The sequence below is a fragment of the Saccostrea cucullata genome, unplaced genomic scaffold (assembly GCF_032062105.1).
Source record: "Saccostrea cucullata isolate Sc308-1 unplaced genomic scaffold, CSIRO_AGI_Scuc_v1 ctg1366, whole genome shotgun sequence".
Taxonomy (NCBI): Eukaryota; Metazoa; Mollusca; class Bivalvia; order Ostreida; family Ostreidae; genus Saccostrea; species Saccostrea cuccullata.
In genome coordinates, this window is record NW_026921579.1 from 170,630 (window position 1) to 188,460 (window position 17,831).

The window sequence follows — 17,831 nt, forward strand, 5'->3', positions numbered from 1 at the left end:
TAAATCAATAAATTCTTTATAATGTCTTAGAGTTAGATAATTTTTCACTTTGAATTTTAGAAAATTGTTGATTTCCAATTTCATTCAGTTTGAGTTGAAGGAATATATATATCAAAATTACATATTTAAAATATAGCTAACGCAAAAACATTGTACAACATCATAACATAACAGGCATTAACTAAATTAAAAACAGAACACCTTTCATTGTTAAATTTTAAATTGCAATTTCAAAATAAACGTTTATGAAAATTCATGACAATTCATATGAACTTCGATAAAATCGATACTTAAACAATAGTGAAATATAGAATACGTAACAGTTAGCCAATCGCTTTTCAGACATTGATTATGGTACGATATATATATCTGGCTGTTGAAAGACCATTTAGCAGAATTTCACAGATTCACGAGAACGCGGCAGATTTTGACGCAACAAAAAAAATGAACAATCAGTGGGTTATCACATTAATAGTAGGCTTCTTAGCTTTATCTAAAGCTACCTTTATATCTAAGAAATATACAGCGAAACTCGAATTTAATGATAAGAAATCAAACTATGAACTTTTCGGGGAACACAATGTTCATTCCTTGATCGAGTGCGCCACAATCTGTCAAAGGGAATGCAGCTTCTTTGGCTTTAACTCACAAACGAGGAAATGTCGTACCCACAAGGAAAGTCTGACATCTGGGTTGTCTGATGAGGCTGGTTGGAGATACTACTCGGATAACGGTATGTAATTTTTTTTTAAATTTCATTCTTTTAGCTTCTTTGGTTTTTCTAGGTCCTTCTCGAGGGGACACGATTTTTTTTTATCAAGTTTCTTGTATTTTTTTTTTAGATTTTTCTAGCATGCCCAAAGATTGCAAGGATCTTCAAGAAAATGGACAAACCATCACAGGGGTGTATGACATATACCCCTACAGAACATTAACCATTTCAATAAGTGTCTACTGCGACATGACCACGATGGACGGTGGATGGACGGTAGGGGTTTTTTTATTTTATAATTAAAAGTACTTAATATAACACACCTTGTTTTGGTGGTTTTAAGGATTAGGGTTGTATTGTAGTTTATATCATAACCTATGGATCGCATGATTGTTCGAAGCAATGAATTGAATTGTTACGCATCTTAATTTTCAAAGGCAATTCAGAAACGCTTAGATGGATCCGTGACCTTTGACAGGAACTGGACGGATTATAAGAATGGCTTTGGTTCACCAGAACAGAACGTTTGGATTGGTAAGTGTAAATCGGTTTCAAATAAGAACTTTTTATTCCTTCAAAGTTTTATGATAAAAAAAATTCTTGTGGCAAGTAAAAAATCATAATGCGTAATAAAGATCTAAAGTTAAGACCAGGTAATGTGTGTTCTATGATATTTAGATATCGTGTTTTATTGATATTTCAAATAATAAAAAAACAGAAAAGAAGAAAATCATTTAGCGACATGTTCTAATGAGATCAAATTTAGCAAAATTGTCTACAGCTATGGAAAATAATTTGATTTTTCATTACGGTAGATTCATATAGATTTTAAAAGAATTAATTGTACTCGATGAACTTTTCAGATGAAATCAAATATATCTTAATACAGGGAATGACGTAATCCATAAATTAACGAACGAAAAAACCTCATCCCTTTATGCATCCATCACTCTCCAGAATGGTACAACGCTGTATGAAATTTACGGCGGATTCTCTGTCTCCGACGAAGCAGGAAAATATCAACTCTTTCTTGCAGGACCTGCCAATGGAACATTAGGTCTGTGTATTTATGTTAAATTCTTAAAATTAGGTTCAAATAACGTATAGCATCATAATAATACTTTTCTGTATTGAAAGATTATAAAGTTTTTGAAAAAAAAAAGAAAGATGTGTTTTTTTTTTTCTGATATTCTGTATACATTTTTTATTCCACTCTAAAAAAACATGTTTAATATTTCAGAGTTTCATTTGCAGATACAATTCATATATTCAGCAGATATTGAATTTGTTATTGTCAAGTAGATAAAATTTCTAATTATTCAATTTATGTACAAGGACAATTATGTTAAGTTTTTCAAACAAATAAATCCAATAATTACATTTGTTCAACATTGTTATTCAGCTTGGGTTTCCTGATAATTTTTGATAATTCACATTTTAACTGATACGGAAAAAGTTTACAGAGCATGTTAGTCTGATTTTCAATGATTCACATTTTTTACTACTACGGAGTAGGAACTTTACAGTGCGTCATTAATCTAAAATGTCTTAAGGTTTGCAAAAATTTGATGATAAAAAAATTTTGATCGGATAAATATTTAAATTAAAAAAGCTTAAAAAGTCAAACTCAAAAGACCTCATTGCGTTTCACATTCACATTTATTCAATAGGAAATTTATCATCTTATAACATTCACAGATGCACCATATTTTATCTCGTTTTTAATGATTTACTTAGTATTGCATGTTATAACTGTTTAGAGACACGGTCTCGGAAAAATACTAATATTTCATTTTGTGATGCTTTCTTTAATTTCCAGTGACCTTTATCCCCCCCCCCCAATAATACCATGCTTAAAAAGTGTAACACGTCTGTTGTTTATTGTTACACTAGAAAGGATGCTACGTGAATTTCGCAGGTTTTTTGTCTTGTATTATTTTTATCTCTCTTTACAAGAAACAACACTTTAAACTGCGTATCTCAGACGTACTTAAGTATTACAATTAATGTGACATAAATTAATAAATATTATCTCTGTTATATATTGTTTTTCTAAATCTGCAGGTGCCAGTATGATAGACACCGGGGATTCAAGGACTAAACTAAATAAATATTATCACTCTTTCCATCACATAAATAGAGGATATTCAATGTTTTGTAGTTGAATATGGAATTTATTTCACCAGTGGGACAGGATTTTTGATATTTTCACGAGTGCGAAGCACGAGTGAAAATATCAAAAAATCCTGTCTCACGAGTGAAATAAATTCCATATTCAACTACAAAACATTGAATTTTCTGTTTATTACATTTAAAAAAAAAATCTGTGACTTTTCCTTTGCCTCTGTCTTTTTTGTTATACATTCATGGACTCGGGACGTCATAATTCAGCGGTTGAGACGTCATAGCTAAGAGAGGTGAAAACACTGTAAACATGAATTTGACAACATATTTTTGATAATTTTGACACTTTTATTCGCTGTCAGAATGGTTTATTTATTTCCATCTATCTTATATAAGGTCAAGGAAGTTATTTTTACAGCAATCTTCGTTATGAGAAAGGAAATCGAGAGTTTTCCCGCACTTCTGATATTCGTCACACTGTGACAGGATATCATTTTGATATCCTTTGACACTGTGACAGGATATCATTTTTATTCAATGAAAAAATGTAATAAAGCTGTCTATCTTAGATGTGCCTTAGTATTATTATTGACAGTTAGATTAAAAATATATATAAATTCATTATCTATGTGATTCCTTTTATCTAATTTTACAGGAGACTCCATGTTAGATACAGGTAATCCTTTCCTAGATCTGTCTGGGATGTACTTTAGTACCCCAAACAGAGACAATGACAGATTTAGTGATGGTCACTGTGCTGCTGACAGTTACCGTAGAGGGGGCTGGTGGTTTAACTGGTGTACCTATGCCTTCCTTAACGGTCAGTGGTCCCCAGAGTCCTGGTACAACCCATGGTATCCTACAGTGAATGATAGTACACAGATAAAAGAGACCCTCATGATGATCAGGCGTCGCTAGGTAAACATCATTAAATCTTTCTTTTTGTATTACTGTGAAAATTTCAGTTATAAATGTTTTGTTTTTTTTAAATACAAAAATATGCTATTATACATGTATCTGTGAAGTTTTAATAATTTTTTTTAACAGACGAAAGATCATCCATGGATTACGGAAACCCTCAAGAGACGATTTTAAATCATTTTTTATCGCTGAGTTCTTTTTTTAAACATTTAACATCAAGTAACAAACTGTAAAAGAAGGGGGATTGAACTGCACTGTAAAGCGATACTGAATGCATCCAGTAAAAGATGTACTTTATATGTGTTGTATTAAATTTGAAAATAGAAATATTTCGTTCTTTTTTCCAAACACTGATAAGTGCAGATAACTGGACGGATAACTAGGATGTAGATTGATTTATTGTTAAACCTGTTTCATTGAAACCTGTCTAATCCGACACATGCAATACTCTTTACTGTGATTTCAGCCATTTAATTTCATTTGTCATTTTTGTGTATATAAAAAGAAAATGTCAAAATGTATATCTTGATACGACTAACCGGTTAATCGGTCGGAACGTTTTGCGGTTAACCGATTAGCAATTCTGCAATCGATTGCCATCCCTAGTTTAAACGACTATAAGTGATGGAAATTGGTGACAAAAAATTAAACAAACCTCAGACTCTCATTGATATTGCTCCAGAGGCTGACAATAATGAATAATTATGAATTTTCACAAAAATATTATACTTGACCTTTAAAGCCATAATTCATATGACCAAGGCTAAAATTCCAAATTCAAAATTGACCTTAAAAATAAAGAAAAAAAACCTGTGAAATATGATATTCATAGCTCAAACAAATTAAAGGCTGTAGTCAGGGCTAATTGATTAACCACTCACAGATAAATTTAGGGAAAAAAACAAACAAACGGACAACTGGACCGACCGTCCTTGGAAAATATATTTGCCCCTTATTTTTTGGATTACGGATAGAAATTTAAAAAAAAACACTTTGTGCTAAAATGTTTGTTTGTTTGTTTGGTGGGAGGAGATCCCAGTCAATTTCCTTGGGAAAATAACGAAACAATATAATGCACTGTATGTCTTTGTGTACATGCTATTCATAGTTTATTTAAAACATGAGGATAAACCTAGATCTCTTCCGAGGAGACGAATATATAATCCGAAGATAAATCTAAATCTCTTCCAAGGAGAGGAATATACGATCCGAGGATAAATCTAGATGACTTCCGAGGTGACGAATATACGATCCGACATTAACTTAAGAATACTCCATTTAATGTTTTAGAACTTTCTACACCATGCTTAATGAAATTATATAACAAAAAATAATGGTAGCAAATGTTTATTTTAATTTAGAGAGAATGAATCATTATGTAACAGAACACTCTTTATGCTCCAAATAAAATGGAGAATCCTCACAAATAAAGGGGATTTTTAGTCCGTCTTCTCCTGTATAGTACGTATAGTTTCTCTCAGTCACCCAGCGCCATCTGCCGTCGTTATGATAAGTCAAAAGGAGGCCAAAGATTGGGTCAACTGCTGTCTCGCCCTCATCGTTAGGATTCCAGTTCTGATACATAACTGGTGTCCAATTATCAAAAATGAGTCTTTCATTTTCGTCAAATGTCAAAACATTGGCACGAAATGCAAATGAACCGTTGAGATCAACTTCTGCAGAAAAGGACCAGAAAAAAAATATATCATCCTCAAATTTGAAACACCACCGATACAATATGAGTTGTTGCTTTACATCCTAAATGCTCTAAAAATTATACAATTTGATCCGCTGTATCCAAATTCAGTAGACATTTGAATGGAAAGTATTCTCTTTTTTGCGTCGTGGTACGTGTAACAATAGAATATTTTCTAACGAGCATAAGCAAACCTAAGCCGAACTTTATTTCATTTTGAATAACAAAGGAATATAATGTTTATGGGTGAAATTAGAAATAAACAATTTTAATACACTGCAGTATTATATTTTCCAGATTTAATGTGCAGCTTTTTTATTTAGACATTAAAATCAGATTTGTTGAAAGCAGAAAAAAAAAATAAATAAATAAATAAAATAACGATATAACTTTTTATCAAAGGTGCTTAAATATGATGTACATAATTTTTTATGAAAGAGTATCAATTTTTTGATCAAATACAAATTAGAGAAATTTGACAAAAATATTTTTTTTTGTTAATGTACGCGTGTGATAAAAATGAAAGCATGTTATGAATTAGTTGTTTACATATATAGCCAGGTTTATGGGGTTTACGCCTTAGAACCTCCTAAGAAACAACAGCATGCAATAACAGGATGTGTTTGTGAAACACTTATGCCCCCATATGGCAACATGGCGAAGGTTAAGCTTTCTCAAATGCAGATCAAATACTTTGGTACCTAAAGTATGGCCTTTCCATAAAATAAACATCTGACAAAGAAAACCCTTGCACCACCCTTGGTTACGGCCAAGGTAAGCGTTTTTAATAGTGGGTCAAAAACCAAGGTCAAAGTCAAGGTGTTAAAAGTGTTGATATCCAATGAAAGGTTTTCTCACAATGACTACATAAGTGAAGTTTGAAAGACCTAAACCTTACAATTCAAAATTTATGGCCAAAGTGAAAGTTTTCTTGTTAATACGGAAATATCTAAAGTCAAAATGTCAAAACTAGCAGTTTCAATAGAAAGCTCTTGTCACAAAGAATTGATATTTAGAATATGATATTCCTAGTAGCTATCGTTTAAGAATTAGGTCCAAAGTAAAAGTTTGGATTTTTTGTGTAAAAATATGTCAAACTCCAAGGTCAAAGTAAAAGGGTCAAGGTTTTTAATATCAAATAAAAGATCTTTCCTTACCGTTCAAACGTAATGGCCAAGCTTAAACAAGTACTAAAATCTCCAAGGTCAAAGTTGTTGGTATCCAATGAAAAGTTTCTTAACAAAAAATATATATGTGAATTATATGTAAATTGTAACTATCTTGGTATCCACTGTTCCAATGATATAACAAATGTAAAAGTTTGGAATTTTTGTGTAAAACTAGATCAAACTCATAGGTCAAGGTAAAAATGTCAATTGATGTGGTACCCTAAGAAAGGTCTTGTCACAAAGAATACACGTGTGAAATATAATAGTCATAGCTCCACTAAATCGAAAGCTATGGACATTATTAAAGTTTTTGCGTACAAACGGACAAACAGACAGAGAGACACACAAAGAGACAGAGAGAGAGAGACAGACAGAGGGACAGATACGACAAACACTATAAACCCCCGAAACATTTTTCACGCGGGTATAAAAATGTTTTAATGACCACATTGTATATGGCCAAGTTATCTGATAAGTAGATTGTTTAAATACCCGGATGGAAACAGTTAACCATAAAATGTGTTGTTTAATTACCCGGATGTATGCGGTTTACGCTTAAAAACCTCCCATATCCGTCACCATACCAGAACAGAAACTCTTTACCCGGCTCTACGTCACGTGACGTCATATAGAAGATGATGCCCTCGCACGTGATAGGAACGACATTTTCCTGTTGATATTTGGCGGGAGAATTAACGAATCTTAACCAGTTACTACAGGCCGGATCTTCTGCATCTATGTTGTAAGTACCATTGGTCCCTTGTTTATCTACCTTTGAAAACAATAAGATCCTAATGGTTAAGAATGAATTTTTGTTCGAAATTATTTAACTATTTTATACTATATGACAATTAGATTCATATTGATCAAAATTACTTTAAGGTAATGGATATTTAAGTATTAAAAAAAAATAACAAAAAAAATAAAGGGGTTCAAAAGGTTAAAATGTTTAATATGCGTTTTATTCTGACGTCACAGACGTTTAATGCCGTGCAAGAGATTTATCAAAAGCTAAAAGAGGATTCTAAATTATTTAAATTGATTATTTAAGTAAGCAATAATTGAAGCATTTAAAAATGATTTAAATTTGCAAAGCAATACAAGGAGTTAGAAAACGAAAAATGATAAGCATTTCTTTATTATTTTCTGAAAGATGAACATTTTTAACTGCAACTGTATTTGAATTAAATCTTTTATTACGCGAGCTAGCCTTAATCAATTTGTCTTTAAACATAGTTGCAAATATTAGACTTTTTCTTGGAAAAAAATGAATCAATGTAGTAATATACCAATTAAACATCGACACATGTGTTAATACAAGATATGATCTATTTTGCGATACATAGGCTCTGCTACAGATATCAAAATATTTTATAGACTACAGCTTGGATTTTGCAGTTAAATAAATATGAAAAGTTTAATGATAAAATTCAAGATGGTTTGTGAAAAAGATGCTCTCGTCATGCAGCTTGTGACGAATGTTGTCATTTACAGGTAAAACACCAAGGTCAAGAAATAATTATTTTTGGTAACAAAAGAAATATTCCTTGGAATGGGTTCACCTTCGAAAATTAAAAATCATAAAAGCTGCAACTGTTAAATAACTATGAAAAAAGAGATTTTCAAATATGGGTCAAAATGAACAAGGTAAAATAATTTCACAAAGAAAACACAGGAAAATTTTAAAAGTCACAGAATCAGCTATTCAGAAAATATTGCATTTTTTTTCAAAAGAAGGTCAAAGTCTGATGCCCAAGTAAAAGAATGAAAATATTGGAATTCCAGAGAAGCAACCGGTAAATTGGTAATCGTGTAGGACTATCCATTTAGGAGTTAGGGTCACGGTTTATATTATAAAGTAGGTTAAAGTCCAAGATCAAGTTCATTACTGCTGGTACTCTAAAGAATGTCTGTAAAAAAGAGTATGATATCACTTGAATTTTCTATTGTCAACTACCCATAATTATGCAGCAATATACTTTCATCAACTGCATACGGAGTGTATATATTTCAGCGATTCAGTATGCAAGAGCATGCTCTACGTATGAACAATTTCTAAAACGAAGAAAATTATTGACAAACATGTTGATGAAACAAGAATATGAATAGCCTAGATTAAAGTCATCTTTTCGTAAATTCTACTGTAGATAAAAAGACCTTGTCAGCAAATACATTTAATCATTGAGACAAATGCATAGTTTTTCATACTGATTGGTAGTCCATCATTAATACAATGAATTGATGAGGGATTTTTCCGTTATTTCCCAATCATGACAAGGTGCACACGTCGGGCGTGTTGTCGGCTGACCAAGCGTCTTATCGATTCTTCCAGAATGTTCAATAAAATAAAAGTAAAAAATCTAATTTCATTTCACCACCCCAGTAAAAAGCAAATTCTAGGCTCATACTTTTAATTTCTGGTGGTGAAAACCCAGCAAAACTTTGTTGTTAAAATCGATTTGCTGCAAATCGAAAAATTTTATATCTGAATAGTTTTCCAAACTTTCATTTCGTCGTGACTTGTGTATTGTAGGTCAAGTGATAGGAGAAATCTACATTCTGTTTGTTAACCGGAGAAAAACGAGTGTTTTTTACTTATGTGCAGTGCGTTTTGACAATCTGTGAAGATAACTAAGATTATCAATCGTTTCTTGCTCAAACAAGTCTGATTTAATTCCATGATCAACCGTTCGATTCGGAGAAACCTCGTATGGAGCGTGTCGTATGTTGAATCACAAGCATGTAAGTAACAAAGGGCAGATCTAGAAGTATCATGTTATTGACATTGGAAACGTGTGCAAATTCCTCAGAATCCTGGAAACATCCCCACTTAGAGGGGTTCTCGTCCAATTTACATTGTATACGCATGCAACTAGGTAAGAAAAATTTCAAAAGAAACTGAATCCCACCCCAGAGGACATTGTTTACAAAGAAAAAAAAACGGCTATAAAATATTGATCAATAACTCAATCATCCTCGGAACTAGCCCAAAAGATTTAGGTTATGGGACCGTCTTGGGTTACTCCCGTATTTACTATGAAATCTGAGTTCAAAGGATAACGAGACTTACTGTTTTTTTTTTTAAATATTGTATTCTGTAATAATTAACAGGTTGTAATACAAATTACGTATGAAAAATTATCATATTAAAAGTGTGAAAATTGATATTTACCATTAATCTAATTTTGTCCCCAAAAGTACGTCTGATCTATATATGAGTAAAATAACGACTACTTCACTGCCCAGACTCTACAGTCCCGACACACTGATACTCTACACAGACGGGCAAAGGGAAATAACTCTAAATAAAATATAAGACAAAACCATCACAATGTTTTAATACCCAAAGTACATAATGCTTACATTTACTTCAAACAATGGCAACTATAAAGGAGGTTGTTGATAAACCTTCAAAATCAAAATCATCATCAACATCATTATCATCACCATCATTTATTCATTAATTGACTACCATTTAATCATAAAAAAAGAGAAAAAAACTTAATTGTACAAAATTATTAAGTAGTTTTCGTTTCAATGCATAATTAATTCCATTTGATTTCTGCTAATTGCTATTTCTTCAATATCGGGGATAAGAAAGAATTCATTGTCTAGATACTGACTCATTGTGATATCAGGTTACTAGGAGAAGTAAGAATCCTCTGTATAGATACTGACTCCTTGTGGTATCACGTTACTAGGAGAAGTAAGAAAGCTCTGTTTAAAAACTGACTCCTTGTGATATCAGGTTATTAGAAGATGTAAGAATCCCTTGTCTAGATATTGACTCCTTGTAGTATCAGATTGCTAGGAGATGTAATAATACTCTGTCTAGATACTAACTTCTTGTGGTATCAGGTTACTAGGAGAAGTAAGAATCCTCTGTTTAGAAACTGATTCCTTGTGATATCAGGTTACTAGAAGAAGTAAGAATCCTCTGTATAGATACTGACTCCCTGTGATATCAGGTTACTAGGAGAAGTAAAATTCTCTGTCTTGATACTACCATCTTGTGATGTCAGATTACTAGGAGAAGTAAGAATCCTCTTTCTAGATACTGACTCCATGTCGTATCAGGTTACTAGAAGTAAAAATCCTCTGTCTAGATACTGACTTCTTGTTGTATAAATTACTAGGAGAAGTAAGAATCCTCTGTCTAGATACTGACTCCTTGTGATATCAGGTTATTAGGGGAAGTAAGAATCCTCTGTCAAGATACTGACTCCTTGTGATATCAGGTTACTAGGAGAAGTAAGAATCATCTGTCTACATACTGATTCCTTGTGATATCAGGTTACTTGGAGAAGTAAGAATCTTCTGTTTAGATACTGACTCCGTGTGGTATAAGGTTACTAGGAGAAGTAAGAATCCTTTGTCACGATACTGAATCCTTGTGGTATCAGGTTATCAGGAGAAGTAAGAATCTTCTATCTAGATACTGACTCCTTGTGATATCAGTTTACCTGGGGAAGTAAGAATCCTCTGTCTAGATACATATACTGACTCCTCGTGGAATAAAGTTACTAAGAGAAGTAAGCATCTTCTGTTTACATGCTACTGACTTCTTTGTGATATTGTGCTATTACTTACTAGCATTAGTTCATATTTTACTTTTATCACAGCAAATAATGATCATTGTGATATTTGATATCCTCAAATTATACATGCTCATTAGACTGTTTTGTTGAATGCATGCAATAAGCCATGATAGCATTGATAAAATAAGTTATTTTTACCTTGCATATATTTTTAAATTATTTCAAAATAAAAATGGCGTGTACAGAAACCTAAATTTTTAGAATTATTCAAAATTAAGGTTTCTGGCTTTTTTTTGTTTGAAAGGCATGCGGGAATTTAACATCAATTTGTTAATATTCTTAAACTAATATTGTTTTTTTTTTATAAATGTAAGTTTAATGAGTGATAAATACTTGTGTATGTTAAATTTTGACTGCTGTATTTTGAAAGACTTGTACCCTTAAAGATGCTGTATGAAAATCAGCATTTAAATCTTTTATGGGCTTTTTAGTTATTTTATGAGTTATCTAAGGTATTAGATTCAAAAGGTTTAGAGAAGATTTTGAACGTCAATACCTACCTTAAGACTTTTCCATTATTTAACAAAAAGATCTTTCAACTTCAAGTTTTGTATCTTTAATTGAGGTAAATACTTTCAATAAGTTAGATATTGTTCTACTTTGTCTTCTCCTCAACTGTTTTATAACGATCGCATTGGAAGATCGAATCGATTGACGCTCTCTAAACCTCACTACACCATCTCCAGGATTGATGCTCTCTATACATCACTACACCATCTCCAAGATTGATGCTCTCTATACATCACTACACAATCTCCAGGATTCCAAATATTAGTTGAGAAATATTTCAGAAATAAGTCATTAATTTTTGCTAACATATGTACACTAAGGAGTAGCATTAAATGTAAATAGACTGTTTAACATGAACCTTCGAAGGAACCTAGAAAAAAAAAATAACACATAACATACTTTTTAACTAAATAATTTATGAGTTTTAGCTAAATATTTCATTTTACTCAATGAATCAAAACTAGCCAAAAAAATTGGCAAATGCCCCAGCTTCGGTTAGTGTTTTGCTTGTCTTTTACTGAAAAGCTTTTTTCATAAAAAAAAAAACTGTTTAGCAATAGTATCCATTCACGTCATTAACCGTCGGGTGGCGCTGCGGTTTTAGAGGTGGTTACGCAAACGTTTGAATTTGTCAAGCGCTTGACTGAGTGTAAACAAATGGTAGCGTGGCGAGACACTGTGGTTTCTCCTGGACGTATACCTCCAAATTAATTAATTTGTAAAGAATGTCAACCCTCTGTGGTGTGCCAGGATGTTGTAGAGGATGCGGACACTCATTATTTTCAGATCCAGACATTTCTTTGAGACGAAAAGTGACGCTAAATCGGTCATGAAGATGATCAGCTGACTTGGTAAACACGATGTCGCTTGTCACCAGAATTTTGGAGTCGGCGATATTAAGGATTAGACTTTTGGTAAAATATTGATTTTGATTAATTTTAATTAGTATTTTACGAAGTATATGTCATTAAATCGTATAGATTTAACTATAAAAATGAGTTACTATATATAGTATAAAACATATTGACTTTGTGACTTTTTAACTTTTTTCTTAAATGGAAAAAAGTGAACTCCCTTTTTATTTTTTTTTTCATCAAAGGACATTTGAACTATTTATATTAATAGTGTCTTAATAGCTTGACACATGGCAATTAATATTATTTAAAATATTATTTCAAAAGTTTGAAATTTAACTAAAATGTCTAAAGCTTTTGTTGCTTTGTGATTTTGTTGTTAAACAGACAGACACAGCACTGGTAAATGTAATAGGATTAATTCTGATTAATTTAATGTACAGTGGCAGTTTTCTTTTAAAAATGTACAAATAGAGTGTATGATGTGTTTATGTCCCCATACAATTAACTTGATTTGTTAGCAAATGGAATAAGTACTGCAATTTATGATTTTAGTTCAATGTTTAATTTTATTATATATTTGAAATTTCAACACCAGAAATAATGAGATATTTTTCCCCGCTTGATTAGTACGAGTAGGGTCTTTGGTTTTCCCTGGATAAATATTGATTATATAATATTCTACTTTAACTCAATACAATAACAAAACAAAAATAATATTTGCACAGTTCCTTGTTTACAGGAGACAAGACTAAAAAAGGATGCAGTAAACTTGACATCCAGTTTTGGACTTTAAAACTCCAGCAATACAAGTCCAACAGCTCCGTGGCTGCAGTCAAGACACGAAGTATGTACAAAGACTGAGCTGTTCCTCAAGAGTTGTGAACTAAAGTGTGCATCATGGAGTTTAGACCAGTATCCCCAGTGATAACTAGCAGTCACTCGGATGTTTCTTTAAGATCAGCCATATTCTTTAACAAAGATATGAAAAATTCAATGCAAGCATTTAAGCTGTTGAAGACTCTGTCCGAATAATTCTTTCTCATATTGGTACATATTGTAGAAGCTATTAGCATGATTAGGCTATTACGTGAGATGTGCTTAGAAGATGTTCAACTATTACTTTTTAAATTTTAGAACACAAGTATATAGTTTTAAGAATTTTTGACACATTCAATTTTTAGAAAAATTAAAAAAAATCTTTTTGCTTGCTTTGAAAAAGAATTAAAAATGATTGTACATGTATTATGAATTCTGTGGAATCTTTTTAATCAAGTTAATTTGTGGGGTTCAATGTTCATGGACAAGAAAAATTGTTCATGGGTATGTAATTTTGTGGATTTTAACTCATTGATAATGTAGATTCAATCAATATGTTAACAAAATCCATGGGCAAGAGAGACTCGTCAAATCCACAAGCATTGATTTCCAAGAATATTGTACTTGCATGCTCAAATTTAAGTACGAAAGGAATAAATATGTATAAATATTTAATACAATCTTTTTTGTTTTATTTATTTACAGCCATGAATAAAATAAGCAAAATCGTTAACAGAAAAAAGTTCAAGCTTTGGAAAAATACTGTACATGTACATAACTTGGTGTTTTCAAAATTTAGCACAATCAATGGATATGGTTGTTGGCATAATCTTGAATTAATGCTACAAATATTTGTGTCGTATATTCTATTTATAAATGAATTTTTAGTGGTATTTATGAATTAGCACATCCTCGTCTGCTCAAAAACAACTAAAATATGAAGCTCGCTATTTTAAGTACACATACAGTAAATTCCTTTCAATGTCAATTTTTGTACAAACAAATATTAAAATGTTATGTCTGTGCATTCTTTCATTTCACAAATTAATTTCTCTTGCCAGGGATTGTTTGAGTACATCAGCTTCTTTTCTCTTTCAGTTTTTGGTGGAATCCCTTCAAATAAGAATGAGTAGCAATTAGTATAGAGTAATTAGCATTATCATGACTGCACTTGTTTTTTGGTAAATTAAACTGTCTTTAAATATTTTTAATTTTTTAAATAAAATTGATCTACTTCTCAAATTAAAATACAATTCTTAATCAATCCTTAATTGTAAGTTTGTGAAAAGCCTGAAGATGCTGCATACAAGATTATTGTACCGGTATTCTATTAGAGAATTTTCCAAGCATGAGCATACCTAGTCTATGTGTGTACAGGCTGAATGTTGCCCCATATTTCCAGCAGAACATTTTCTCTGTGAATTTATAGGACTGCCAAACATCTCAACACTTTGTCTTAGGTTGTAATACACCTAGTGATAATAAAAGGAAATGCATTTTTTTTTTAAGAATTAAAATTGGAAGCATTGAAGCATTGCTTAGGCCAAAATAAAATTATAGTTTGTTTGGAATTGCCTCCCGTCTCATTGAAATGCCCCCTCCTGAAAAAATTTTATTGACCAAAAGTAGGAAGATTTTTTTATATTTAATCAATTTTTTTTTTGCCCATTACATGTATCACATGCACCATACAAAACACTGATATATAGTGTCTGATCTATGTAAAATTAGGTTTTCAATTAAAAAAAAAGTAATTTCCCTCCCTCCCTCCTGTGTCTGAAACCCTTCAGGTGGCAATTCCAAACAAACAATTTTTTAAGGATGGCCTAGCTTAGGTGTAATTTATGAGTACTTTCTATTATTAAAAAAAATACAAATGCAATTACATACCAGTTCATCTTTTTCCCTGACAGCACTGACAATAGGATGGATGCCATTTCATGAATTAGATGGGGGAAAATAGAATTTTTATGTAACATGTACCATCCAGCCATAACAAAGCTCCCTGTAAGCTTTGACTTCTTATTTTACCTGCTGATCTCCTAAATAAAATGAAATGAAAAAAATATATTCTTAAATAACTGAAAAATAACCAATTTACTCAGTATAGGCTTTTATTTAGGAACAAATATACAGTCAGCCTTTAAGTGAGGTCAATCCATAGTCCTGATAATAAATTCTTTTTTTCAGAGGACTGTAAAATTAATTATGTTTTTTGTATTTAGTTGTACAATAACAGCTACTACATGTATATATTCCTTTTATTTATTTTTACATGCAGCAGGTTTTATTTAATTACTGAGTATATCTTTCCGACTTAATGAAATTGTAAATGTAAACTAAGTTGTCGAGGGTCACATTATAGAAACACAAATACCAGTACTGTACAAAATGGACCTAGCAAATGATAACTTTAAAATATTTGTACTCATTTTTACCTTTATTATAACAAAGATGTAATGCTCTAAGTATACAAGTAGCTACTGACTATGAAAAAAATATGTACAGAACAAATAAATTTCACAATTATTCATATGCACTATATAGTACAAGGGCACATATCAAATCTATGTTTGTTTGTTGTCTAATTTCCCTCTTAAGAATTTTTTACTCATACGGAGACACCATCATTTGCTGATGGCAGACTGCAAATATACCTATTCTCGGCACTCTGGGCCATTGAGCAGGGATGGATCTTTTTAGTGCGAACACTTACTGCAAAACAGGACCACGGTTTAGACGGTCTCATCTGTAGGACACGTAATGCAGTGGATTTGAACCTGCGACATTAGGTTCAGCTCTTAGCTTTGGCGACTGTAGACAAGGCAGACACTCTTACCACTGCGAAATGTGGGCGACTTACATCAAAGCGTACCAGTCTCAATTTTTTTTTTAATTTAAAAAAAACAAACAAATGAGGCTGATTGGAAATCAATTATATTTATCCAATATCAATGAATGGTCATTTAATGTATCTCTATGTAGGATCTGGAGAGTCTTTTGGTGAGGGTTGAAATATGATGTTTGTGATTGTTTTAGTTTTGTTTATTATCATTAATTTTTTAAGTGAACTAAAATAAAATGAATGTTTAGTTTGTATTTGCCTTGCAATGAATATTACGTTGCACTTAATTACCCTGATGATCATTTGGGACGTTGCTCTTTTAACAGTATGTAACCAGTGTAGATCTACATAACCTAGCTGTGCAATGATTGTCATGTAAAAAAAAAAACAAAAAACAAAAAAAAAAAACCAAAATATCGCCATGAGTATTCGTATCATATACTAATTCCATTTGAATCTAGTGTTTGTGTAAGTGGTAAAGATGATAATACATCTGACAACCTACAAAAACGTCGATTGTAAACTCACTGCTTTGTCGTTGTACTATCTTCGTCATATAGGCATGTTACACTCGATAATTCGTAGAAAGTTTCCATAAATGTATATTATTTACAAACAATAATTACCCAAGATTCGGATAAACCTTTCTCCCGGTTGTGACAGCTCGATTAAAGATCGATTCAGCCCCTCCGTTTGGCTCCAAGTTCGAGGACACGTCCATTTGTTTACATTGTTACAAGCGCCGCGGTGATTAAAGCGTTTACGTAACCACCTCTAGTACACCAGCGACACCTGACGTCATAAATATGACGAATGAGTCCTATTTTTTATGAAAAAAAAGTTAGTTAAGGAGTACGTACTTTAATAAAATAGATTTTGTTAAATGCAGTCATTGATAAATTGATAATCAAGCAAATTGATAAAGAAGCAAGTTTTGTATCTCTTTGATCAAAATACCTTTTTTCGGGGTGGGTGTGTTTTACATCCTATATAGTGTGAAATGTTTAAGTCTCGAAATAAAGCATTTGATCAAATACAAACAGGTTTTTATTTCTGTTGACATTTTATAATTTTTCATTTAATTCATCAAGACAACGTTTCAAACAAATTAAAGATCTAGGTTAAAGGAATGTTAGAATAATAAATGTGTATATTTCAACATATTTTCCTTAGCAGAAACAAATACAAAAACAATGTGGTTTTTCAGTGTATGGTGTAATAAATTAACACCATTTGTTGGTTTATTATAAATTCAGCAGATTCAGTTACAAAATAGCAAGGAATTAAACTAGGCCATCTGATTTATTTCAAACGTGATAATTTCAATGATGATGACATTTGTATTTTTAGAATCATCACCATAGCTTCACACTGGTCTATAAATATATCCAGACTTCTTCAAGCCAATCAATTCTTTTTTTTTCAATATAATGGATAATCTCCATACATGTTTAATAAATCATCAGAATGGGAATCACTTTTTAAATTGAAAAAAGTTTATTATGCATACTGTGATACATGAAAAAAAAAACAAAAAGAAAACTTTGAACAGTTTATTGACCTTTGTCATATATTATTAATTT

General features: G+C 31.7%; 1 protein-coding gene and 1 long non-coding RNA gene across 2 annotated transcripts; both read right to left on the bottom strand.

The window, feature by feature from the left end:
* Positions 1–5,131: 5,131 nt before the first annotated feature.
* LOC134260392 (uncharacterized) lies at positions 5,132–10,689 on the bottom strand. Its single transcript, XM_062742955.1, has 3 exons — positions 10,576–10,689; positions 7,226–7,394; positions 5,132–5,433 (listed from the first exon to the last, which is right to left on the bottom strand). The coding sequence occupies exons 1-3, from the start codon at positions 10,687–10,689 to the stop codon at positions 5,132–5,134; spliced, it is 585 nt and encodes a 194-aa protein (XP_062598939.1).
* Positions 10,690–14,057: 3,368 nt separating this feature from the next.
* LOC134260387 (uncharacterized) lies at positions 14,058–14,826 on the bottom strand. The gene is made up of 2 exons (XR_009990537.1): positions 14,762–14,826; positions 14,058–14,516 (listed from the first exon to the last, which is right to left on the bottom strand). It is a non-coding gene; the product is annotated as an uncharacterized LOC134260387 (long non-coding RNA).
* Between the last annotated feature and the right edge of the window lie 3,005 nt (positions 14,827–17,831).